The 26468-nt window shown below is 48.7% G+C and overlaps 1 protein-coding gene across 1 annotated transcript; it reads right to left on the bottom strand.

The window, feature by feature from the left end:
- Positions 1 to 1088: 1088 nt before the first annotated feature.
- Positions 1089 to 1696, bottom strand: TMEM275 (transmembrane protein 275). Its single transcript, XM_084211660.1, has one exon. It carries the CDS (start codon positions 1681 to 1683, stop codon positions 1135 to 1137), a length of 549 nt encoding a protein of 182 aa, XP_084067786.1. The 5' UTR covers positions 1684 to 1696; the 3' UTR covers positions 1089 to 1134.
- Positions 1697 to 26468: the final 24772 nt, after the last annotated feature.

Here is a 26468-nt window from a genome sequence, read left to right as displayed (position 1 = left end):
CACAAATCCTTTGCAGCATTATTCCATCAGATTAGGGTCTTTCTGAGGCAGAGGGGGTGTCTTTGCTTGGAACAGCTCTTGATAAATTCTCTTCTGCAAACTCATCCCGCTGGTCTGCGAGCCCATGAGCACCCTGAGCAGCGCATTTCCTGCAGCAAGCATCCACTCCTGGGCAATGGACCTCACAGTCACTTGAAGGAAGGTGGCACAGTCACCATCTTCCAGCACAGCTATTCTGAAGCCCATACAGTTATCTAGCCCCTGCCCTGAGGCATGTCCCAGGCCAGCCTTCCACAAAAATATAGAAAGAATGTTGCCTAGTACTCAATACATAATCATGGCCCAAAAATTTAATTTGCAGGCTCCTGTTAGTCTCTGGTTACCCCAGGAGCTTTCCCCCAAGGATCCAGCCTGACTGATCTTCCAAGAAATACACTGTGAGGAGTAGCACAGCTGCAGCTCAAACTCATTAACATGAGAGGAAAATACCAGTGCTGATTGTGATCCTTGTGGTTCCTTCTCTTAGAATGGGCAGTAAAATCACCCAAATGAGAGCAGGATGGGGCAAGAAATTTCAACAGAGGAGAGATGGTTTCACACTGCTTTTTCAGTAGCAAATTCATAGCTTTGTCCCTACTGCCAAAAAGTCTGGCACTAAAAATCTTCTTGTGACTGAAATCTTCTTGTGACTGAGTGGCAGCAAGCTGTAATTTACTGCATTCCTGCTTCTTTTATGTCCAAGAATTGCTTCACTTCTGAGAAGAAAGAGCTGTCATTTGTCAGTCCCATGTATCCTCTCCTTCCAACTGTCACATTATACCAGACAAATTAATTCATTCCCCTCTTCCTATCTGCTCCCCAAAAATGGCAGCATATTTCCAGGACCGAGATCATCTTTGCACAGCAGCATCGTTATCAGTTTTCTTTTTAAAACTGTATAATGGGCATGTTTCAGCAAAAATCTGGATTATTTTTCTTTCTGCTGTTGCATCCATCTCTCTTAAAGTGGTTCAGAGAGACCTGACTGACTGCTGGCTTTCCACAAGCACCCTCCCCACGCCTCTGACTGATGGTACATTTCCAGCCCACCCATGGCAGCGTTTGGCTGGCTGCTGACAAAAGCTTTGCCCGGGTTTAGGATGTGGCCAGGTCCCTGGGCAGGTTGAGCTGTATGGCCTCTCCCCCTGTGGTGTATTTGGCCACTGGCCCGTTGCCTTCCATGGTGAAGAGTTTGCAAGCCTTGGCGTTCTCGTGAACCGGTGTGGACTTTTTGGAGGAGATGGGGGAATTTGTGGGGCTCAGCTGGACAGCAGTGGTGTCCTGCACCGTGTGCTCGCTGGTTTCAATTTCAAAGGCTGTGTTGCCAGGTTTGATGAGCCCAATGTTAGAACCTGGTTTGGATTTCCTGGCCCCGTGGGCCGGGGGCCTCCGGCTGCAGATGCAGCAGGCGCCGAAGAACGTGAAGGCCACCACCAACAGGATGGGGCCGATGATGATGGGAGGGTTGTTCACGGGGAGGAAGGTCCCAAAGGCAAATGCTCCCACTAAGGTGATGTTGATCCCTGCTAGCATGATGCAGAGTCCGCAGGCACAGCAGAGAGCAGGGGAAGGGAGGCCCTGGGGTCGGGTCTTCTTCTGGGTGGGCTTTTGGGGCAAAGAGGCACTGCTCTTTTCACTGAACATACTGGGAAGAGTCTTGGAGGTCACCTCAGTCCTCACAGGGTGAATGCTGCGTTGAGAAGGCTGTTTCCAGTCTCCTGTTGCCTCGAAAACCTGGAGAGGAACGAAGAAGCAGCTGTTAGAGCAATGAACCAAAGTACCTTTCCCGCACCATTTCTGGTGACCAGCATCTTCCCTCTGTGCAACTAAGCACAAATCCAAACTGAACTGTCCCTGACTGTGGTGGTCACATGTGGTCACCCTCAGGCTGGAGCACTGAGCCCAGCGTGCTCCATGTCCTTTGCTCCAAGTGAATCCGAGCGTGCCATGGCCAGAGCCTGTGCCATAGCTGCTCTCACAGGGTTTGGCACCACACACACAACGCCTGCCCAAAATAACAGACTCCAGGAGTGCCCTGAACATCCCTCACTGCAGTACTGGGGATGTATTTTTGAATGGGTAATGGTCCACAGTTGTGGCAGAAAGGGGGACACTTTGCTCCATGTCTCAGTTCTCCAGTAATTGAAATGAGTCATCCAGGTTGCCTTTCCAGCCAGTGGGGAATAAAAGGTCCCAGAAGATGACCCAGAACATCCCCAAAAGTGTCTGTACTGGGAGGCTGAGCTGACTTGACAGAGACAACCCTAGAGATCCTTCGAGCAGGTAACACTTGGGTGCTCAGTGATACAAACGCCATCCACAGACACTGAATGACAGCCTGTCAGTCACACAAGCCTAATAAAATGGGGCAAATGTGGGTGTTTTGTCAGCTAGACCATGCTTTCTACCATGCATCTCACCATCTTTATTGTGATCACAGGAGACCCCACAGAAGAGGACTGGGAATCTTGCTTGCCTGGGCAGAAATAAACCCAAACTTCTACAAGGTTTGAGCATGAGCAGGATCAGCTCCAGGATGGAGGCTCATGGAAACTGAGAGGCTGAAGCTGAAAAAAAGCCTGTGTGAGGATCTGTCTAGGACCCAAGGCAGTAACACAGCCCTGACTGACAGCAGCAGCTTCTCCATGGAGGAGATTATTGGATGCGATGAGAGCTGGATTTGTGTTTGCCGTACTTGCTGGGAAGTCAAATTGCCAGAAGCCAATTTGTCAGCAGTTTGCTGGTGATGTCTTTGATTTTACAGGCAGGAGAGCATTTCTCTTCCCAGCCAGATTGCAAACAATAGCAGTCTGCTCTTCCTTCCTCTCCTGCCTAGCTCCCTAGCTTCTTCCCTCCTCTCCTGTCAAATCCCTTTCAAAAGTGTTGTCAGCAAAAAACTGATACCACTCAGTTTCTATGGCAAGAGCCAAGAATCTCTGTTGTGCTATTAACACTCTGTAGCTTTTAAATTAAACAAAAAACCAAACAAACAAAACCAAAATAAAACAAATCACCCAAAACCAAACAAAGACACAAAAACAAACAAAACCCACCAAACAAACAAACAAAATACCAACAAATAATAAGCCATCACCCATCACACTGACACATGCCAGTGGGATCAGCCAGGCGTTTTCAACATGCTTCCTAGGTTATAAAATTTTCTGGCACCTCCAGCTGAGGCAGAGCTCTCTGCTGCTCTGTCAGGTGTCATATCTCATTTCCTTGGCTTGGGCTTTTGTTTAGACCTGAATGTGTGCAGCAGTCAACTTTCAGCAGAGTTCCTATTCAGTGAGGCAGCTGGAGCTGACAGGGACAGGTGCATACCAGGATTAATCCTTCCTCATCTGGGGATGCCTGGCTGGGGAGAAGTTTCTCAGTAGGCAAAGATTTTTCAGGATACTGAGAGAGTGTGAGAGAGAAAGGGCATTTTCTCCATCAGCCAGGCTAACACACATCCATGTTTGCCTAGCAGTGTCCTTTTGTTCTGCCTGGGAACCCTGGCATGCTGATGGGAGCTGGAGCCCTGATTCTGCCTCCTTCACCAGCCCTGGACCAGCAGCAAGATAGCTTCTGGTTAAAAACACATTTTTGCACTGCTTGCAGACCAGCTCCTGCAGATGCCAGCCCAAACCTTTAGCACACAGAGGCTGCAGACACCCCAGTGTGGCTCTTCCCCTTGGTTTGCCCCACATTCTTCTACTGCAAAATACCAAGCAGGGAACTGTGTGGTTTCTCGTGGTTAAAAAACATCACAGATTCACTCCATCAGCTTCCTTCCTCCTGGCTTTCACACTCACTTGCTTCCAGTCTGAAGGAATTCTCCCTCCTGGAAGAGCCAGGCAGCTGGGCTCCAGCAGGACACTAAACACCCCAGCTGCTTCTGCTCTTAGGCAAGGCATCACCAGAGGTCTGGCTGCCACTGAGATTTTCAAGAGGAACTTCAACCTGTTGCCCGTCACATCTGTCAGTGGGCACCTGTAGCCACTCCAAAGAGACTCTGCTGGTTTCTGGCTGCTTTCAAGGCTGCAGAGATCACCCACCATGGTCCCTCATAGCTCAGTTTCTCTGCCTGGCAATTTTTGTTCATCATTACAGATCCCTGAGCACGGGGGCTTAAGCTTGTCACACCTTCTCTACAGCTGCACCAGAAGTGTTCTGGCCATGCTACATCCAAGACAAAACTTCTTTCCCCTCATCTTTGCTGGCAGCACCTACATGGGGTAATGGACCTTTCCCAGCAGAAAGCAATGGACTCACTGGAGATTCCTCCTGGAACCTCTCCCTTCAGACTGGAGGCAGAAAATCTTGGAAGCCAAGCATGATTGCAGGGCCAGAACGTGATCTGCACACACACCACAGGGTAACTAACAGCACAGAGAAATATTTGCACTGGGGACACCTAGAAAGTAGATCAGTGATTGCTTTTGTCTTGGTCTCTATATGAAACACCAGGGATTGCACACAAGGAATTCCTGTTAGACAACCAGATGACGTGGGGCTGAGAAAGCCAACAGAGCAGTGGAGGATAAAGCAAAAAAGAAACCAAAGCCACAGAGTGCCTAACGCTATCCTCTACCTAACAAGGCCCTATGACAACATGAAGTCCATGTTTATTCTGATTGTCATGTACAACAGGAGCATCTTTGTCATCTCCTAAAGCACGGGCTGATGCTTCTCCATCCCTTTCTTAGGCACAAGGATGGGCTGATGTGGGTCAGCTCCCAGTGCTGACCTGCCTGAGGATATCTGGCAGATTTTACCTTTCACTACAGTGAAATTAATGGCTTAAAAAATTACCAACTTTTCAGCCACATTATTCTGATTAAAATGACCAAGTTCTGTTCCATCAGGTGTGGAAAAAGTTCTCTTTGGGCTCTTTGTTTGAAACAGGTTCTTTTCTTATCAGTTAGAGTGTAGGTTTCTTCTCTAAACAATATTTCAGCATGAAATGCACTACTGCAAGCACTGCTGTGCAAAAATAAAAGCTGCACACTCAAGCTGGCACGATGAAAATCCAGAGGCTATAATGATTCCTTCCAGGGGAATAGCCACCCCTCCCTATACTCTCAGGGGGACAGACTTTCACCCATATCTCTGAGAGTTCCTAGAGCTTGAAGGTCATACTGACATATTCAGCCAGCATTTTAGGAGCATTGTTTAAAGCCATAGCAGCAGCACCAGCAGCATGTACAGCTAGGCACGCTTCCCTCTTAGTTGTAGTGGAGAGAAATTGAGCTGTCATCCTTCCACACCATCTCAGTACAGCAGCACAATGGAAATATTTGACAGACCACAGATGAGTCCCCTTTCCAGAGGTGTGATGGCACAGAAAAATAATGACAGCGAAAAATAATGACAGCAAACTGAAATTGCAGTCAGACAGCTACAACCACCCCACACACAGGCAGGCTCACAAACACAGGCACGCAACATTTATCTGCCAGGAGAAGCACGAGACTTTTTTTCCTGGGCAAACTGCTGGGAAACTCTCTGGCAGGGCCAGAGAGAGCCTCGGTGTCTGGAAGGGGAGGACACTCACCTGGGCTGGAGCACGGAGCCAGGGACAGCGATGGAGGGAGCGGCTGCCCAGGGTCTCACCTTCACCCTTCAGTCGGGGATGGCAAAGCCATGGCTCGTCCCAGCAGAACCGGGGCTGGAAGCCCAGCTGTGCGCTGCGGGGAGAAGGATCTCACATCCCTCCTCCCCTCTTGTCACCGAGCTCGGGAAACTTTGCTGGGGTGTCAGGCGGGCAGTCCTTGGCAGAGCTCCGCGGGCTCTGTGCGAGCTCCGCCGCTTTCCCCCCACTTTCTTCCTTGCCCTCGGAGGACGATGTTGCTCTCCTCAGGCGGATGGGTGCTCAGCCGCAGCATCCCTGCCCCGCCGCATCCTCTGCTGCCTCCTCCTCCTGCAGCCCGCGGTGCCCAGGAGGCTCAGCCCACCGCCCACCGCTGTCCGGCACCGCTCATCCTCGCCCCGCTGCTTTTCCTTCTTCCTTTTCTACTTCAAGGCTGCAGCTCCCGCCCCCTTCAGCTGACAGAGGTGCCCGGAGCAGAACAGCCCCTTTTTCCCCCGGGGAGAGGAAAAACCGGGGAGCGCATCTCCGCCGAGGGTCAGCCCCGGGGCGGAGAGCGGGGGAGAGAGGGAGACACCGCCAGATGCCAAGGAACAGCGTGCAGGCTCGCCGGTGCTGCAGCGAGGCACGCATCTCTCAAAGGTTTGAAACGCACGTAACGAGTGATTAAATAAAAAAATACAACCGGTGTTCCGTGCCTTTGGATGGCGGGGGGATGCCGGAGGGATGCGTGCGGGGAGTCCGTGCTGGGCGGCCGGCAGTGAGAGGTGCTGGGACAAGAACTGCAGAGGTGCAACATCCTGAGTGTGGGGAGCTGCTATAGATAGATAGATAGATAGATAGATAGATAGATAGATAGATAGATAGATAGATAGATAGATAGACAGACAGATAGATAAAAAGTCCCCAGATGCAAAACTAATGTTTCAAACGAGCAATCAGATCTATGGTATGCTTAGAGGTAGTTGGTCTAAAACCACGCCTCTTGCTAGACCCTGTGTTAAGCACAGCCAAATCTTAACTCCCACATTAAGGGATCAATCTCTGTCTGTTTGCAGAGCTGGTGAGCACAGGGGATATGGCAAACTGCGAGCTGTGCACTGGATGGAGTAGAGATAATTCTCCCAGAGCTTAAGATGTGTTGACACTCAGCTGTCCTCGTCTGCTCTCCATGCTCCCACTGCTGTAACCAGCCTGGCTGCTGCCAGTGACAGCTGAGCACAGGCTCTTCTCCAATTTATTGCTGAAGAATCCTCTATGAACCAGGCTGGAGATCACTGAACATCAATCATGCCCCCCTCTTTCAGATTGTTGCTTTCATGAGAGAGAGAGAGAGGAGAAAGGTAACAGAAGCAGTGAAAAACAAAGGTCAAAGAGAGAAATCACCGAGGAGGAACGAACACTTCTCTCTGTTCTCCAGGCACCACTTCAGCCTGAGGATTCTTAATACAGCAGCATCCTCTACTGCACCATATTGCATTTCACTTTACAGGTCATCCTAGAAATTCAGGCAAAACCAAACTTCATAGAAAGGAGTTCAGTCTCTGCTGAGGAAGACAACTCTGTTTTCTCCTGAGCCTGAGCAATGCCAACAGCACATAGCATGGCTTGAGCAACAGGGCAGGAGGATATCAGAAAACCAGCACTGATCAGATGTGTTGACTGCCTGGGCTTATAGACAGAAATGACTAGGAAATCTCATTTCAGACCTTTCCAGAGATGCAGTGTCTCCTGATTCCCTGGACCTGTAACATGAAGTTCAAAATGTCTCAGTGTACTTAACCCTAGCAGAAAAGTGATGAGAGAGTGTAAAATGGAAGATTTTGTGGAGAAAATCTCCCCCTGGCACCTCTGAGAGAGACAGTTCCACATGTGGCAGAGCTGGTGTTCAGTGTTTGCTGCCTATTGCTGGGTAGAGAACCTGAGTGGCTGAACTCATTCCTGGTGTGACACCCCAGAGTCCAGCAGCAGCACTCCAATAATCCATGTTTATGGAGGAACTGTGGCTGTCAGAGGGGAAGAGACTGCCAGGGTCATTGATTCGAGCCCACTGCTCTCACGTTGTGTAACAGCATTCATAAAGCTCAGGCTCCAAAGGGGCCAATTAATACTGAACGACCTGTCAGTTGTGCCCTAATTGCACAAAGCAGTGATGAAGAAGGCTGCTCCTGCTTCCCTTTGCTTGTTGCATGACTCTCCATCACACTTTCTTCTTAATGGCCCATAAGCCCCCAAAAAAGGCTTTACTGAAATGTTACATTTTTTGGGCTCCGCTGAAGCAGTAATTCTGTGCTTTGCATATGTGGCCCTGACAACTGGCAGACTGCATTCATGTGATTAAAACAACTGCTAATTCAAGAACTAAAATTAAAGGCTAGATTTCCCACCGGCATAAATCAGAGCAGATTCATTTCCTTGCAGAGCTTTGATAGCTCATGAGCATTTATGATTTGCCAAGGGGTTTCTGCCAGACTGATGGTTTCTAGCTTCAAACTTGCCAGGGACTGGGAAGCCCTGCCTTTTTTAGAGGAAAGATCCCAACCCTGTGCTGACTAGAAATAATATTCCTCTGGGAGAAATTGTTTGTTCCCAGCTTCTGCTGAATTCAGAGATTAAGTGAAGTCAGAAATTTCTGAATGTGAGGAAGCATTGCCTCCTTGTCTTTTCCCACTGTCAGTTCCTGACTGGTTCAGCCCTAAGAAATCTGCCTCAGGCACTCTTGCACCCACCAAGGCTGGGCTTTAGTGCCACCACATCTTGCCCTGAAGCAGGTCAGCATGGTGAGTACCACAACACAAAGCCCTTAGGCTTCACACTGCTCATGAGAGGTTTTTCTCCATGTGAGAATGGCTGAAATAAGGTGGGAAGGGTGGGAATGTTCCTTAGAGCTTTCAAAGGATTTTGGTTGGGACTGATCCTTGAGGGAAGGCACGCAAGCAGCATTCATGAGAACAGCAGCAGGCCAGCAGCCTGATCCCTCAGCCCAACAAGAGCAAAGTGCAGAGCCCATTCTGCTGCCTGCTGAACTGTGCCCATCACTGAGAGAGCATTGGGGAGTTTGTGTCCCTTAATTAGATCATTAGACAAAGGTCACTGCAGATACCTCCCCTACAGATTTCCATGAGGTCTCCAGATCTGGCACCTCTCTGTGAGTTTACAATTTAATTGCCTCTTAAGGGAAGGAAATGCCAGGCTGGGGCTGCTGTTGCTCCAAACCAACTCTAAATGCCACCATATCTGTGAGAAAGTTTGCACTACATCAGGATCCTCACTGGCTCATGGTTCTGTGCTGCCTCTGAAATTCAGAAGAGGCAGAGGCCAATTTCTGCAATGTTTATCTGTCTGTAGCATCAAAAAGGAGGCAAAAAATTTAGTATTTGTCATTCCTAGAGGCAGCTGTGAAATTGCTATGGAGAAGATTTATACCCATGAAGGACACACCTCCTTGTACATTGTGTAATTAAAATCACAGGACTCTACTGTGGACAACAGCAGTATTAATGTGCTCAGACCTAGAACACAGACACAGCTGGACCTGTCAAACACAACAGACCAGCTGCAGCTCCAGGCACACCATGTTATCACTGGGGAGGACCTGGGGAGGACAGCTTGCTCTAGGTTTGCCACTGTCCTAATCTGTGATACTGACAGCTGCTGAGGGAGAATAATAGGTGCCACCAGCCTGACATTCAGCATCACTAAAGCTTTTTCTCTACCCTCTGATCTGCTGGTCTACCAGAACACTTCTGTGGTTTGTTATGGGTTTTTAAATAATCTGGAGACTGTTTTTTCCCCACCACACAAACAAACAAACAAACAAACAAACAAAAGAACCAAACAGGCTTCCAGAATTTCAAACATGTTTCTCCTTCCTATGACATCTTCTCACAGCTCTGAAAGGTTAGTGGACAGGAAACATCTGTGCACTTGGCTGTCCTGTTACACAAACAGCTCAGTTGTTTTTTATAAAGCTTTCTCAAACAGGAGGAAATCAGTGGGTCAGTTATCAGCCAGGGGCAAATGTTTTTAATTACCTTGCAGGGAGGATTTGGCCTATTCTGTTTAGCTCTCAAAGGTTTCCACTGACAGTCTAATTAGCAAGCAGCATCACTGGAAGAGGAGGCCTGAAGTTACATGGTTTTATTCACCCAGGAGGCAAACACCCAGTTGATCCTCCTCTGTCACATCCTGGCTCTCTCTGCCAGCCAGATCACACCAAAGTGCAGTTGATCTGGAAGAGAGAAAACCACACACTGTGACCATCAGTAGCTCTACTTCATCATTTCAAATGCTGTTCTTCAGGCACTTCATTGTTACATCTTCTTCTTTAAAAAAAGGTCTGGTAGAGATTTTAGTTGAAGGACTGTTTGCTCCTCATAAACTGAAATCAGAGTGTGCTTCACATCTTAGAGATTATACATTGGATGTTACATATTATATATTATAACAGTTTTCCTTATTTTTCCCTTCTTCTCCTGGAAGAATACACCAATACATCTCACCTGCTTTTGGGTACCACCACAAGAACCACTGATGCACATGGGAACAGACTCAGGCCCCAAACAGGAGGCATCATGTGAGCAAGGAGCTGTCCTTCCAAGAGGATTTATGCTCTGCTATTGGGAGTATGCCTCAGGTGAATCTGAAGACATTCCTGAGGATGGGATTCAGGCGGCATCACAAACCAGCACTGGAATTTTGATGATGAAGAAAAACCAAGACAATGGAATCTGAGAGAAAGCAATAACCATTCTTGGGGCTGAGCCCTACACACAGGGAGAGGCCAGCCAGCTGTGCCCCTTTCTGACTGTGGATGATGGACCACAGGAGTGCATCGTCCACTTGGGAACCAGTTCCACCCAGGGACCCATTATCCTGGCCACAGAGTTTTCCTGTCCATCCAGGGACTCCAGTACCCCTTTGAGCAACAACAAATGATGCACAACATCAGAGCCAGACTGCAAACGTACTCTCAGGTCCCTCAGATGCAGATATGTTCACTTCTCTCATACCTGTGGGGAAAAGCAGCCACATGGGGATTTAGACCAACAAAAACAATTTCCCAGTGGAAGCAGGCTAAGGTACTATGAGTAAAATGAGGGATCATCACTTTCCACATCCAAACTGTCCCTGGACATGGAGACCAAACCCTCTTTGGAACAGATCTGCTGCTGCTTTGTGAGCCAACAAAAAGAAACTGAATTTGTTCCTGTTATATCCACCTGATGGTCAACTTGCAGCATGCCAGACCACAAGAGATACTAATTACCAGCAGCACAAATCACATTGCTCCTGCCAGTTTGGATTCCTGGAAAATCTTGCTTTGAGGGATGTCAGAGTCAACATCATGAACAGATGGTGTTTCTGTCTGAGGAGGAGACATGTCCTTGATCAGTCTGTCACTGTTTAGGGCGCTGACATTTTTGTTTCTCATCCAACAGCCCTCACCCAAGGGCTGAGGCTTTACAAGGCAGCCCAGAGTCTACAAGGGTAATTAGGACCTGGAAATATAGGCAGAAAAGCAATGTCAGGGTGACAGACTCCATGTCCCTTCAAAATATCTAACAGCTTGGGCCCAGGCATCATCTCTTATAAGTTTTTGTGGTTTCCAAACCTCTTGGGCCCCCCATGGCTTGACCTCTAGTACAACAGTAGAACACTTCTCAAGGTGAGTCCTTAGCTCTTCAGCACAGCAAAATAGGCAAGAATTAAGTGAAAATTAATGATCAGAATTAGAAGTCCTTATGTGAAGGTCTGAAAAGCTTTTCAGAGAGTATCTTATCTCCTCAGCTGCGGGGTGCATTAAGAACCAGACTGCTTGGATCCTTCTGGGGCTTGTCCAGATCCCACAGAACTTCATGGAAGTGGTTGCAGTGACTTTAGCAGGCTGTGAACAAGGTCTGTAGGAAGCTGTCCCATGAGTATTTACCCTCTGGTAGAGAGCAGATGTCTGCCACCTCAGTCTGGGATATCAAGTTATCCCATGACAAAGCAGAGGTCATTAATCACATCCTTCAGTGAAGTGGATGTAAGGTCATCACGTCAGACCCTGCCTCGCACCATTGTGCCTGCACAAGTTTTATTTTACACAGAGCCCAGGGAAGCATCTGTTTAAAGCACTTGACTCCAGCTCATTAGCTCTGCCACAAAGCCTCTCTCCTAACACACTTGATCTTTCTGCCTCTCAGTTCCTACCTCGCCCTCCCAGTGTCATCAGCGGACTCAGGGAGCAGCTCCTCCTCTCCCTCCAAGCACCTGCTCTCAGGAGGGGTTCAGGCCTCAGGCACCACACACAAGTCCTGGTTTTGTCTCTGGCAGACACAGAGAAGCTCAGCCCCCTCAAGTCCCCACAACCACCCACTGGTCCATAGGGAGCCACTGCTTCCCACGGGTTTGAGATGCACTGCACGTGGTAGAAGAGCAGCTAATGCCTACAAGAGCAGGATCCAGAGAAGGAAAAGAAATCCCATAATAGTTATGTGCTATGAAAACTATGGCAGCTCATACATGATTAACTGAGCAGGCTTTGGCATCAGATCCTCACCAGAAAGCAGCACTGTGATCTGATAACGCTTGCAGAGTTTTATCTACAGTAGCTGAAGAGAGAGGTGAGGTACCCCAAATCAAACAGGTTCTGGCTCCTGGAAAGAGCAGTCCCCTCTTCTTTCAAACAACAGGCACAGAGCAGAGGTTCCTGTTCCATCACAGAGTGATGGGGTCCATAAACCAGTGAGTTAGGAAATGAGCCTCTCTCCTGTGACACCATTTCAGACACACATCAGGAGGTGCTGTGTCCGTGGGCTTGGAGCAGAGGGATCTGGATGAGCACCCCCAGCCTGGAACTCTGCCAGCAGGTACAAGGAAGTGCTGCTCACCTGCCACAGCTGGGGGAATAACTGATGGGGCAGGACAGGAGCCCAGCCCCTACCCAGCCAGCACAGAGGTTTTTATCCACCAAAGAAACCTCCTTCTCAATGGCTGTTGCTGGTCTCCATGCAGACTTGCTTCTCCCACCCCTTCTCAGGACCTGACCCTGCACACTCCCATCCCTTCCCAGTCAGAGGCTGAGCTGTGCTGGCAGCACCACGCCCCAGTTTCACAGGCTGGGAGCACACAGAGGCAGCTCTGGAGATTCAGCTAACGAGGGACCCCTCATTAGGTACCTCAGGGAGAGCTTTCAGCTGATGTGCTTCCCTTTGCACCCAAGGCAGAGGCCTGGAGCCTTCTCAGGGAGTGCTGGAAGGAGCCTGCTCATGACTGCTGCCTCATTAAGTGCAGTAGCTCAGTGACTTGCCACATCTTTACAAAAGTCTATAAATTATTAATCATTTCCCTGTTTGCTCCTTTCTGCTCCCTTAGCAAGTTTTCTAGCCAAGCCATCACCTTGCTGTCATCTCTCCTCCCATGGAATTATTGAGGGGGACATCTTCTCGTCTCCAGCATCTTCTCCAAGGCTTCCAACCTCCTGACAAGCTTCACCTTACCAAGGGCCCCCCATCCTCTCTGTCTCCAGGCTTTTATCATCACATCACCCACAAGGATGTTCAGAGCATCCCCAGGCAAGGAAGGATCATGGGCTCACCTGGGTGTTTATCACATTTAACCCCATTTTATAAAATTAGAGGCAAGTGCTCTCCCCATCCCTGCCTCACCCAGGAGGAACTGTCTGCTGGCTCCCCTACGTGTCCAAACAGGTGTAATTTGGTGCTGGCTGGACTGAAAGTGCTCTGGCACTTCCCTGTGAGATTTCCTGCTCGCTGCTGGGGCTTGTACAACACCTACTCATCTCAGTGGGAAATGGTGTGTGCTTCATAGAAAGAGCAGAAAGCCAAAGTACTGAGTACGTGCATTTTTCAAATGCTTCTTTTTATGCAACTGCAGCTTATTCCTGATTCAATAGCACGGTGATCCCAGGTTCTGGAGAGACAGATTAAATCAATGATTAATTTAAAGTAATTTATACCTTTTATAACCATTCAAGCCTATTTTCCAGGCCTGAGACCTGCAAGCCAAGCTGGATCAATGCCTGGAAATCTATGAGCATTATTTCAGGTGTAACTATTTGTTCCCCATAACACAGCAACATCCTCACTGCTAAGGAAACAGTTCAGCCCTTAGCTCAGCCAGAGTGCTGTTTTCTGGCATTTTGTGTCCAGTTCAGCTCAGTCCACTTGTTTGCTCCCTCCAGGGATCACCCAGCAGGTCATCCAGGGGGTGCACAAGCACAGCACACACAGAGATGCTTTTCTCATCTAGCTCACCACTGTGCTTCCTCCAAATCTGCTCCTGCAGAGCCTCAGCCACTCCTGACAGGGAGCCAAGGCCCAGGGTCCCTGGTGAGCACAGCTCCCTGCAGGCAGACTCCAGGGGCTCTGGAGCAGCCCAGGCATCAACAGGCACTTGCAGGCTTGAGCCCTCCCTGTGTTCATCATGCAACAGAGTTTTGGTTGTTTTTCCTGGTCAGGAGGTTTTACTCAGCTCCTGTTGATCACCACACCGCCCACAGCACAGAACAGGGATTCCTGCACCAGCCAGGCGCTGAGAAAACCTTGTTGTGACTTTGGGAATGAGGGGATGGGCCCTTTTCTTCCCTGGATCCCACACAGCACCTTTGGAATGACACAACCTCTCCACACCTTGCTCACCCCTCTGCCACACGTGGCTATTTATGTTTTGAGCCTCTCAGTCAAACTCTGCTGCTCTGCACCTTGCTCCAAGTCTGCAGCAATCTGAATGGCCAGAGGGACAGAAACAGCTGCAGAGGGACTGAACTGACAATGACCTGGTTTTATGGACAGCATAAAGCTGATTCTGATACCCTTTAGTGGCAGAAGTGTCTGTGTGGAGAGGGAGGAGCAGAAGGATTGACTGCAGGAGATTTTTTTAATTTTTTTTTTAATTGATGCAACACAATTTCCCAGATAGTGTATGACTGACTTCTTGTACCACGAGTGGTGGGTTTGTTAGAAAGCATTAATAAAACTTGCAGGAGAATTATAATCCAGGAGAATTCATAGGAAACATTACCTGGGAATTTATGGGTTTGCTGCAAAGTTTTATATTCTCAGTACTGAGGCTCATTTCCAGAAGAGAGACTCTTGGGTGGGCTGGAAGCTCTCTCTGCTCTCCAGGCAGGAGGAGAAAAATAGGGAGAGAAGCCCCTTTTGGGGTGGCAGGAATCTCTGTGGGATTCAGCATTATGCCTGAGCATTTGCATGGGTTGCTGGTCCCTCCAAGGCAGACAGAATTGCCCCACACATTGATTCAGGTTTTGATGTGGCTTTTTCATCTGCCAGAGCAGAAGTCAATGAGTTTTTTATTTGATCCCCTCCCCAGTGCTTGTGAGAGCAGGAGTCAGGGCAAGGAAGGGCAAGAGCAGGGCACCCTCAGCACAGAGCAGAGATGAGCAGAGAGAGAAACAAAAGCAAAGCAGGGAGACACACAAAGACTCATGAACAGCACCATGTGAGCCTCAGTTCTGAGGGAAACCTGGCCAAAAATATAATTAAGACTTATTGATACCCTTGCCAGTTGGACCCAGCAAGAGGCACGTTCCTCTGCCCAGGCATTCAGAGCTCTCATTTCAGACCAGCCACAGTCTGTGGCAGTCAGTGAGCAGCCAGGTGTAGTGGGGATGGGACAAGGGAGGTGATGCTCTGAGCCTCCACTCACTGTGCACAGCTGCATCCAGCCCCAGCATGCACCCAGGGATCCCTCTGCTGCAAATGAAAGGAGAAAGCCAGTGTAAAAGATGGAGAAAAATAGCAGGAACAGCCAAGGATTGAATACCCTGAGAAAGTGCCAACAACCACCCATTCTGCTTGTTATCATTCCTCTTCCATTTGCTTTTAATTTGCTCAAGCTATAATTTGTTAAGCAGGCTGCCCAGTAAGTTTCATCTCAGAGCTGCTGCTATGCAGGTGCTGCTTCTAGCCTGGAGCAGAGAGAAACACATCAGCAGCCAGACTGGGGCACAGCCAGGAAAGCTGCTGATTTCACTGAGAAAACACTGAAATAACCTGTGTCCTGCCTCCTGCTGCTGACAGCAGCACCACAACGCAGCCAGGACAGCACACAGAGCAAGGGTGGAGCAGGACAGCAGCAGTGCAGGCACACAGATCACCCAGAAGGGCCAACCCACAGCAGAAAGCCCCAGTTTTTCAAGGCAGGGAGCTCTCTGCTCTCTCTGCAGCACAGTGTTGGACACCAGGGCTCCTTGGGTGGGGATGTGAGGAGCAGGAGCAGGCAGGGCTGATCAGAAGCCCTTCAAACCCCTGTTGAACCAAGCAAAGCGTACAAAACCTCTTAGATCTCATGAATCTCAGCTGATTTTTTTGCAGAGCCCGGATGCCAGCTTTCCTCCTAGACTGCACCAGGTCCCACAGCCTGCTGGATCATGGATTAAACAGGGCAGAGATTTCTCTGCAGCTTTCCAGCAGAGACCTTGGAGCCTGGAGATGGATACAGAGATCCCACAGAAGCATCAACCTCTAAAAGGCTTCAGCAGCTACTAAAGGAAGCCACACTCAGGGTAAAACCCACAGACACCCAAGCAGATGCCAGGCCTGAGAGCATCAAGCTCACATAAAAACATGACTCCACAATGAAGTCTTCTACCCTGAAGAAAAATTGGATTTTTAAGCTTGCTTTAGACTCTCAAGGAGAGCTGCAATCCCCCAACATAAATAACAAGATCTATTTGGCTGTCTAGATGGTTTGGGATGGGAGGAAATCAGCATGGCTGAGACCAGGACAGCCATTGTTGGTTTGGAAAAGGAATCCACAGTAAAGCATCAGCTCTGACACCTGCTGAGCTTTATTTTCCTTGGGCACACAGTGAATGTTGCAGATCAGACACCCAGTGCCTGGGGGGGATTTATTGGCATGTGAAGGACACAGATTGACTTCAGGCCAGTTTGCAAAAGGAGCCCAAGCTCACACTTTACCTTTTTTTTTCTTTTGCTTTCTGTAAAATTCCCTCGGCAGGGCAGCACCACTGTATTTTAGACCCTTCTAAAGACATTTTTTAGCCATTTTTCACGCTTTTTGGAGTGCAATCCCATGTCTCCAGCACTGCAGGCTCCCACCCCCGCTGCATTCCCGCTGTGTGGGCACTCACTCAGGTCTCCTAGGTCCAGGCAGAGACATAAACAGTGTCAGAAGCAATTTCTGTCAAACAACACAGCTCAGCTCACACACAGGTGAACCCGCAGAAGGCAAAGGAGTAAAGGCAGCCCGAGCTCAGCCTGCAAGCCCTGTACAAATCAGGATCCCCCCACATTCCCAGAGCCCAGGCGCAATCCCCAGTGCCTGCACTCTGCAGATGTGTGAGAAATGCTGCTTGTCTCCTCTTTCTCCCTGATCTTCAATGACACAAGGCAGTTTAGTGGCCAGCAGTTCCCATCAGGCAGAGCTGTGAGCATGGGGGAGGCAGTTCTGGCTCTACCAAGGACCATTCACCCCAGAGCACCATCCCAGCCCAACCTGCCAGAGCTGAGCCCTCAGGGGCTCCATCCCCCTTTGGAACCAGTGTGATCCCCTCCTCTCTTCCCCACCCACAGCCTCCTCCCTCTGCTTCATGCATGAATTCCACCTTCCTGGGCCTCTGGGCTGTGAGAGCAGGGCAAGGCTGCCTGGGGAAGGGGCCACGAGGAAGAGGAACTCTGTGGCTGGTTTTGGGGAAGATCTGTGACTAGAGAGCAGAGGATGGAAGCAGATGTTCATCACCTGCTGAGCTGAGCTGTTTGGTCACTGATTCAGGAAGTCTTGCCAAGGCTGCAGCTGACACATCCCAACTGTAAAGCTCTAACTTTGCAAGTGATTATTTCAGGATGAAGACGAGCTGCTGTTTGTCTCTCTAAGTCTTGTGAGAACAGAGTGACCTGGTGTTTTTTACCTACTGTCCTCCTGTTTTCATATGTCATAGGAAGCAAACTTCAGCTCTCTGAGCCCAGACAACTTCCACTCAGGTTTCACCAGCAACTAATTATTACAGAGGGGTAGGAAATAGAAGCCAGCCTGGGATCATATCAGACGTGGGCTAGGAAAATTCTCAAGTTCATCTTCTGTAGTTAAGCTCCCTTATACAAGCTGAACAAGAGAGATTATTAAAGATAATTGTTATTGCAGTTTTGAGCCAACAGAGACAGCTTGTACTGGGAGGACAACACATTGTGCCTCAGAAAAGCTGCTGCAAGCATTAGATTACATTTGCTCAGAAAGGTATCAAGCTGAAAGATGGAAAGGCTCAAATCTTGGGTACACCAAACAGGAGCAAAACAAAGAGAGAGCTGGATGTCCCTGGAAGTGGGGGAGATTAGGGAGAGCAGTAGTGAGTGTGGCTGCACTAAATCTTTTGGACCCTGCTATGCCAGGGCTGCTGGGGGAGTGGAAGCAAGGGGCTGCAGCAGCGAGGGAGAATGAGCAGGATGTCATAAACACCTTGCTACCTGCTGCCTTGCTTCTGATGAGCAAGGCCAGGTCTGTGTCCCACATTTCGGCCTGGCAAACGTTACTGGGGCGGGCAGGACCACTGAGCTCAGTGCAGCTGTGTCTGCTCCTCAGGACAGGGTCCAAGAGGTGCTGACAGGCAGCTGGGATGTGCCACAAAAGAAATCCCCCTGGCCCTGTTTGACATGCTGAAATGAGATGTTGGATCTCGCCACCAGGCTCTAGCAGGGCTGAGGACTAAAACTGCCTCTTTTCCCCACCATTCTTCCTCACCCAAATCACACTGATCAGGTCTTTGTCCTCACTTTCTCTCTCTGTAGCAAAGCATGTACCAAGTGATCGATCTGAATCTGCTGCTTGTAAAGACACAGAACCATTATTGCATCTAGTAATGCAGAAAAGTACATGTGCTGATCCTAATAATGCACCAAGCTTACCTTGGGGCAGCGGGAAAGTCCTCAGTAAGCCCCTTTTTCCAGTCCCAAAATCTATTTCTACTCTTCTTCCTCAAGTCAGAAGCTGGGAGGGAGCTCAGCAGGTTTTCTCGTTCTGGTGAGACCAAGAGGGAGCAGCAATCCAGGGCCAGGCTCTGAAGAGAGCAGGCAAACACAAGCATTGCTGACCTGCACACAGCACACCCACCTTCCTTCCTGCACCAGCTTTTGCCACCCATACAAACGACATTTAATTAAAGGAAAGGGGTTTTATTTTGAGGTTTCACTCGATCTGGCCTCTCCACTTGTTTCCCCTTTTGCATTAACTACCCAGATGCCCAGAGCAGAAAAGGACGAGGTTCACTAACAGCTCAAAAACCCCCAGCCAGTCTGGGAGAGAGGTTGTGTTCTTACAGGTTTTAAGAAATCAGATGCTAGGCAGAGAAGGGGGAGTGCTTTTGCTGAAGAAAGGGCAAGAGCTGGCTACTGTTAAACAAATCCAGGTGGAAAATGAGACAATCTTGGCCAGGTCAGGGTGAAGCTGCCCTGCAAATGCTGAGACAGCCGGGGGCGATGGCATCGGTGGGAGACAGGAGCTGGCACAGGTACCCTGCAGCCAGGCCGAGAGCAGAAGAGACAGCGCTTTCTGCAGCCCCCGTAAGGAGCCAGCAGAGTCCTTAACAGCCCATAAATAGAGCACTTGTGTGGAGAGACAGCTCATTCCTCCCGCCTGGAGCTGCCCTCTCCTCCCCAAGCGAGAGCGCTGCGCAATAAAGGACCTTGCCCCTTGGAGATGGTGCCTTGTTTTAGCTCCGGCAGAGGGGCCTGGGGAAGGAGGAGCAAGGAACAAACAGCAGTGAGAGCTTTGTCAAACCTACAGCAGTGCTGCCCATGAAAGGCTCTTGGGGCTTGAGCTGAGCTGGAGGGGCTGAAAGGAGGAGAAGCTGCAAGGTGCACAAACAGCACAGCTCATCCCTGAGGCCACAGGGGCTCTGCACAGCCCAAGGCTCCTCCCAGACCATAGAGAGCTGCATCTCTTTGGTGCTGACATTGCTTTGCTAGAGTGAAAAGGTGACAGCTGTGTTGAGAAACACAGGCTAAGGTGCTGAAGACAGGATATCCCAAATAAAACAAGGCAGAGGAAGTTTAATTATTGCATTTCCTCTCTTGAAACGGGAGGTAAACTGAGGCACAAAGCAGTTCCCAGGACAGGCATCTGCATGCACAGCTCAGGTTAAGGGTGCTAGGGAAAGTAAATGTGCTTCATGCCTCAAAATCTCTAGGGAATCAATCCAAACGAAAGGAATTCTGCTTTTGGTGACTGCATTTTTAAAATACTTTGGGTGTTTTGCGACATTTCAGAAACCGCAGCACGTCTGTTCTTGTGCTGTACAGACTCGGCCCCTGCCAGGCCTCCAGCTTCTGTCTGGAAATAAAACAATGGGGAAAATCTGCATTCCTCTCTGGAAATGTTCCCACAAACAGCAGCACAACTTTAATTAATATAATTAGCACTCATAATATATTCTGTTCTTACAGCTGTGACAGCACAGACACCTCGATCTATACTGCTGCCTCTCTGGTGTGAGCTGGGACGTTTTGTCCTGTTTCAGCATGTTATGCCACTGCCCCAAAGGAAGTTCTTCCCAAATGTTTTTCAAGGGAAAGTCAGGAAAATGGAAGATTTGACATTTCACAGGAGCCTCTGCTTCCCCATCCCAGCTTTAGAAACAGCTTTGTTAGATCCAGTCCTGGCCGTGGTGCCGAGAAGCCCCAAGACGTTTCCCACTCCCTGAAGTGGACAGGCAGGTGCCACAGTCTGCATCCCTGGAAAAGGCTGCAAGAAACACTGAGCTGGGCTTCCAGCTGAGAGGGCTGAGCTGTGCTATCAAGCAGGTTCACACATTGCTAGACAGATCAACAGGGATTGATTTTTATGAGCAAGCCAGAGACAGAGAGCTGAAGAGTTATTAAACTTATTTTCCACTGCCCCTTTTCAAAACACCCTGCCAAGGTCTGTGGGTTTTTAGGTTGGTGGGTTGTTCAATCTGTGACCGAACAAGATACCTAATGTTCCCAAGGAGAGCAGTTTTTTCTGGAAGGGGGGCATAAAATATGTTTGTTAGGGTGACAGAGACAAAAATGGCAGGGAACAATGGACAGGAAATGTGGGAAGAGTGCAGGCAGAGGCACCCCCCAGACCTTCCTCTCTCACCTTTTCATTACAGGCAGGCTCACAGCTGTGCCCTTTGCACTGAAAGATGCAGCTTTGGGACCAGTGATAGCTCTGGAATAAATTCTGAGGAAGGACCAAGGATGCAGATTGAAAGACATCATGAGCATGTGCCCGATGGGCAAGAACCAGAAGGACCCATTATCCCTGTGGAGTGTGCAGGCACACAGCAGCCATCAATAACTGCAGCCAAGTGCATCATCTCTTCATGTGCTCCTCTCCTGCAGACCCAGCAATTCATCTCATCCCACACCTCCAAACATCCCCTGGCTGGGAGATGCAACAAGCGACATCTCACACCACAGGACATCATTAGTCTGACTGCATCCACTCAAGGCTGTCCATTTTCCTTCAATACAAACCAGAAACATCTCAAACCTTGATGTGCAGCCATGAGAACAAGTGAACTGAGCACCCAGCACATGGGACAGCTCCCCTCTTTTGCACACTTTGCTAATTCATGCCCATTGATGTTATGTGACAATTCTCCCCCTCGTTAGCAATCGCTTATTAGCCACAGAACTCGCTCAGCCTCCTCACTGGTGCCCTGTGAGCTCCTGGCTGTTCCCTCTCCCAAGCAGGCAAATACCCCCCTCCCAGCCTCACTCTCCCCCAGGCCAGACTTTGTTCCTCATCCTCCTGCTCCTTTTGCTGTTGTTGTTTCAAGAAATAAATTGAACCGAAAATTAGATTGTTTCTACCCAGAGATGGTGTCAGCACCTCTGAAGCTTTTATGAACTCAACGTCAAAGAGGATTCCTGCTGGGAATGGGAAGATATCACTTTGCTGTCATCAGAGGACCTCCTGGGGAGAGCTGAGCCCTGAGTGTCCCAAAAATGAAGAGCACAAATTGATATGTGCTCCTTTGCTTCACAGAATCTGTGCGTCACATGAAGTAAGGGTAGCTGTTACCACGGTAACTAATCTAATCTTTATTTTAATTTCTGCTGTAGTCAGATCACAACAGATAGGAAATAGCTGCGCTCAGAATTGGGGCGATTGTATGTGCAAACACACGCAAGGAAACATGCAATTGCACGCCTGGCTGTGACTAAAGGTGAAAAATAGACCTTTTAAAATGGGGGATACACTTTTTGGAGGAAACAGAACCAAATTTGACTTGGTCTCAGAGATGCACAGAACACAGATAGCTCCATGCACAGCTGTCGTGTGCAGTGTAACTGAGCCTATTGACATCCTAGGGAAAGGACAGGGTACAAATTCCATACCTTCCTTCTGAGGAAGGACCTTACCCCATCCTAAACTGCCTGTCAGCTCATTCTGCATCCCATTCCAGAAACAAGGCTTCTTTTGTAGGAGAAACCCAGGGCAAACTCAGTTGTGTCTTAATGCAAAAGCTCTGGTATCATCCCTTGAGCATGTTCCCTGGGATCCAGGTACCTTGGTGATGTCCTGCCTTCAGGACACGCTATCCTCTAGCTGGGATAGAGTTAATTTCCTTCCAAGTAGCTGGTATAGTGCTGTGGTTTGGATTTAATACCAGACTAATGTTGCTAACTGATGTTTTAGTTGTTGCCAAGCACTGCTTACACCAACTCAAGGCTTTTCTGCTTTCCCTGCCAGCCCACCAGTGAGCAGGCTGGGGGTGCACCAGAAGTTGGGAGGGCACAGTCAGGACAGCTGAGCACAGGTGACCAGAGGGATGTTCCACACTGTGCTCATCAATCATGCTCAGCATATAAAGCTGGGGGAAGAGGAAGGAAGGGGAGAAGTTTGGGGTGATGGTGTTTGCCTTTCCCAGTTACCATCAGACATGATGGAGCCCTGCTCTCCTGGGGAGGGCTGAACACCTGCCTGCCCATGGGATGTGGTGAATTAATTCCTTGTTTTGCTTTGCTTGTGTTCATGGCTTTTCTCCTTTGCCTGTTAAACTATTTTTATCTCAATCCATGAGTTTCCTCACTTTTACTCTTCCAGGGGAAGTGAGCAGATGCATGGAGCTGAGCTTCCCACTGGGGTTAAACCATGACAGTGGTCACCAGTCAGGTACCACCTTAGGCCACTGTCACCACTACAGGCTTCCAAAATGACAAACCAGATCCTCCCCCACTCCGAGATACTTTTCATGACATCATCAACATAGCTCCACTGTTTTACATTAACTCAGTTTCATCCAACTGCCCTTTTACAATGACTCTTGAGCTGGCCCTTGGTTTATTGTTGTTTTCTTTCACCTGGAGGGCAGGATTTTCCATGAAAAGCTCCCAGCCAGAGCACCACATTCTGACACCTCTGCTGTTGAGCCAAACCTAGAGGGCAGCTTGCCAACTTACAACTTCAGGAGACAGCACTCAGCAAAACTCATCACCAGCAGGACCCACCCTGAAACATCCTGATTCAAAAACAACATCAGCTGAAATTCAGCCTGTCTTCTGAGCCATGAGGCTGCAGGAGGGGTGTGCCATGGGTGAATCAGACAGGAGGGAAGCCTGGAATAGGAGGTCTTGCTTAAATTTCATAAAGGCAACCAGCACCTCTGCCTTTTCCTGACTGCACAGCACACATGAAGTCCTTAAGTTGCTGCTTGCCAAAGGCTGGGGGTTACCAGCAGGAAAAGCACAGTAATTACATTTCTTCTTTCAGCATGTTCTCCTGGCTTGTGACTGGAAAAGGATCCAGAGTTACACAGGATTCAGCTTGACCCAAGACAGCCCTTCTAATGCTCAGCAAGAAGCCAGGATGTTCCAAGATCCAAATTAGAGGATGATGGCATTGTCAGCCTTCCCTTCAGCTGTGACCAAGCCAGAGCCCTGTCCTGAGGGCCAAATCTCCTGTTAGCTCAGGGGGAGGCAAGTCAGGACTATGGAATAACAGGTTCCCTAAAGATGAAGCTCTGCTCTGAAGCAATGACTTAATTTGGGCAGAGGATAGAAGTGTTTAGAGAGAGATGGATGTTTGTGCCTGCAACAAGAACAAGCAGAGGAAGCAGCTCAGAAAATGGTATGATTTTAGGTATTTTTAGTAAGGTAATGCAGCAGTAAGAAGAAAACAAAGAAAAAAGAGCAAGAAACAACAGAAATCAGTTTGGTTTCAACCAGCTACAGTGGGATCATGCTGGTGCATCAAAGCAACCTCCTAGTCACACCTTTATGGGCCTGCAGAATAAACCCATTCCTACAATCCCTGACAGAGAGCCTAAATCAGCCTGGAGTGGGACTGAGCCCACCCCATCCCAGTGGATTTTAGTCACACCCCTCCAAGACACGTTCCTCTTTGCCCATCTGCTCCTGGTTGCTGCTGGGAGCCCTCCCATCACCTCTGATTGCAGAAACAGCAGCTGCAATTCAATAATGTGGAGACACTCTCAAATGCTCATCTTGGCAGCCATCTGGCTTCACATCACACACATCCCTGCCAGGCAAAGCAAAGGGAGTTTCATCTCCTGCCACCAGTGGCTGAAGGATGGACTAAGACACGAGCAGGACTGATGTGAAACAGGAGACTTTATAACCGAGCAAGAAGCAGGGGCAGCGTGCTCAGCAATACATCCATGCAAACAAAAGGGGCTCTGTCTTCCAGAAGCAACAATTGTGAGTTTGCATTCCCTGGGGGCCCATTTTGAACAATGCTCTGTGAGCTCTCAATCACTCTTTTTGTCTGTTTTCCCCTGTTTTTCCTTGCCATCATCATTTTTGCTCATCTCAATATCCATTCTCCAGGCTTTGAGTGCAAACACAACAAGTCAGATCTTTAACTGTTCTAATTTGGTGCAATTCCCTGGATGTCCATATAGCAAGGTTGATTTAATTCAGCCCTGTATCTTCAAAGGACCCTTTAATAGCAATTACAGGCCAGATGAGTGGGATTTTATTTTCCAATCAAGCCAGGTTAGCTCAATTCAGAAGTGCCAAATTTTGCCCAGCTGTGCCATTCAGCTTAGAGTTCTGCATTTTGTGCAAATGCTGGCAACATAACAGGAAAGAGATGAGAAAACAACACTTCCTGAGAGCGGACTCTTTTGCACACATGTTTGTACAGTAGAATTGGGACCTGCCGTGCATGAGATTTTTTAGATGTATATTTTTAGGTCAACATTTGAGATAAAATCCCCTTATCAAATTAAGGATCTCATGCTACATCCACGAGTGAGAATTTGACCCCAAGACTCAGGATGAGTATCTTCCCTCTGTGGCAGAAAACATCAGGATGTTAACAACGGCAAACTCAGATGCAGCACTCGGTGTAATTTTAGTTCAGCTGCAGAATTTCCCTGGGCAGGAATCTGAGATGGGAGTTTGGGTGTCAGACAAGCTGCTGGCTCAGGAGAGGACTCATCTGAGCCACATCAGCTCAACTTTCTGCCTGCTCCCCACTTGTGGCATTACTGTCCTGCACAGGAGAGGAGGCGCCTTGCAGACGCCCTCTCTAGTGGGACTCCTCAGGCATCCAGAGCTGCTGCACCCTGGGTATCCAGGGAAGGACAAATGCAGAGAGGACCACAGGTTCAACTGCTTATCTGAAATATGTCAGTGTGGATCTTTGTCTGAACAAACTCAAGGCAAAGGGATGTCAATGTCATTTTAAAGGGGACTCAGCAATGTGCAAAAAGGCATCACATACTTATTTTTTTTTAAGTCCCATCTCTATCACATGGACCATAAATCATCCAGCTTTTTAAAAAATAATAAAGTTGGCAAAGAAAAAAAAAGGCTTTCTATACAAACCTTTATTCATTAAAACATGGCAAGAAACAGAGCTGCCAAGAGCTACACCTACACTCATCCTCTGAATTAGGTCTCTTCAGCAAGTTAACATCCTTTCTCCCATCCAGCTTTCCTGCTTGCAGATATTGAGACAGAATGAGGTTGGAAAGAGACTTCTATTGCCATCACTTCCTTCCATGCACGCTTCACTTTCACACTTTGTTCTTCCAGGCAGGGCTTGGGTTTCTTTTATTTTGTTTATCTTTTCTTGCTCGCCCACTTAAGACAACAACATTTTGTTCTGTATTGCCACGGCTCTTCCATGGTGATTTGTTAATAATGTTGGGTTTGCAGTCAAAGGACTGGAAAGATAAAAAGCTGGCAAGCTGCTTCCCTCATTAGGGAGCAGCTCTCAAGAGCTCCAGTGCCAGCCCATTAGCTGAATTATTCAACAGAAGCAAAAACACACGACAAATAAAAATAATAAAAAGCTACAAGAGTAGGGAGGGGAGGGCAGTTCACCGACTTTGGTGCTGCTGTAAAAGTTTGGCAGCATTCCTCAAAACTCATTTTGGGATTAAACCCATGGAAGGAGCTCCGGCAAGGCTGAGTGGCTGCACAGCAGCAGACAGAGGCTGCCATTCATAACTCAGATACAGGACTGCATTGTTGCTGTCTTGAACTGATAATGAAGAAGCCCAAGGGGGAAATATTTCCAGAACCATAATGTAAGGGATCTGTTTGTGTACAGTTTGTGAGTAACTGGTGGTGTTGGAAATCTTCCACATCCAGCCACAGGCTTTAAGCATTGAAACAACTCACCATGAGGAGTCACAGCAATAGTCTGTGTGTGTTCTTATTGTGCAAAAAATGCTGTGCAGTTCAGGAGAGCTCCACCACCCATGGCAGAGGCTGCCTTGCATGTGCCAGTGGAAGAGGAGAGGACATGTGACATCTTGTGCCACAACAAAGCTGTGAACTGGACCACAAAGGGATGAGAAAGTCGAGATTGCCCAGCATCTGTTCTTGTGTAACCTAAAAAGAGAAAATGCCTGAGTCAGGAACAGAATTAA

This window comes from Fringilla coelebs (assembly GCF_963513975.1).
Source record: "Fringilla coelebs genome assembly, chromosome: 9".
Lineage (NCBI taxonomy): Eukaryota > Metazoa > Chordata > Aves > Passeriformes > Fringillidae > Fringilla > Fringilla coelebs.
The sequence above is the reverse complement of the archived record's forward strand: the minus strand, read 5'-3'. Positions and strand labels throughout refer to the sequence as shown.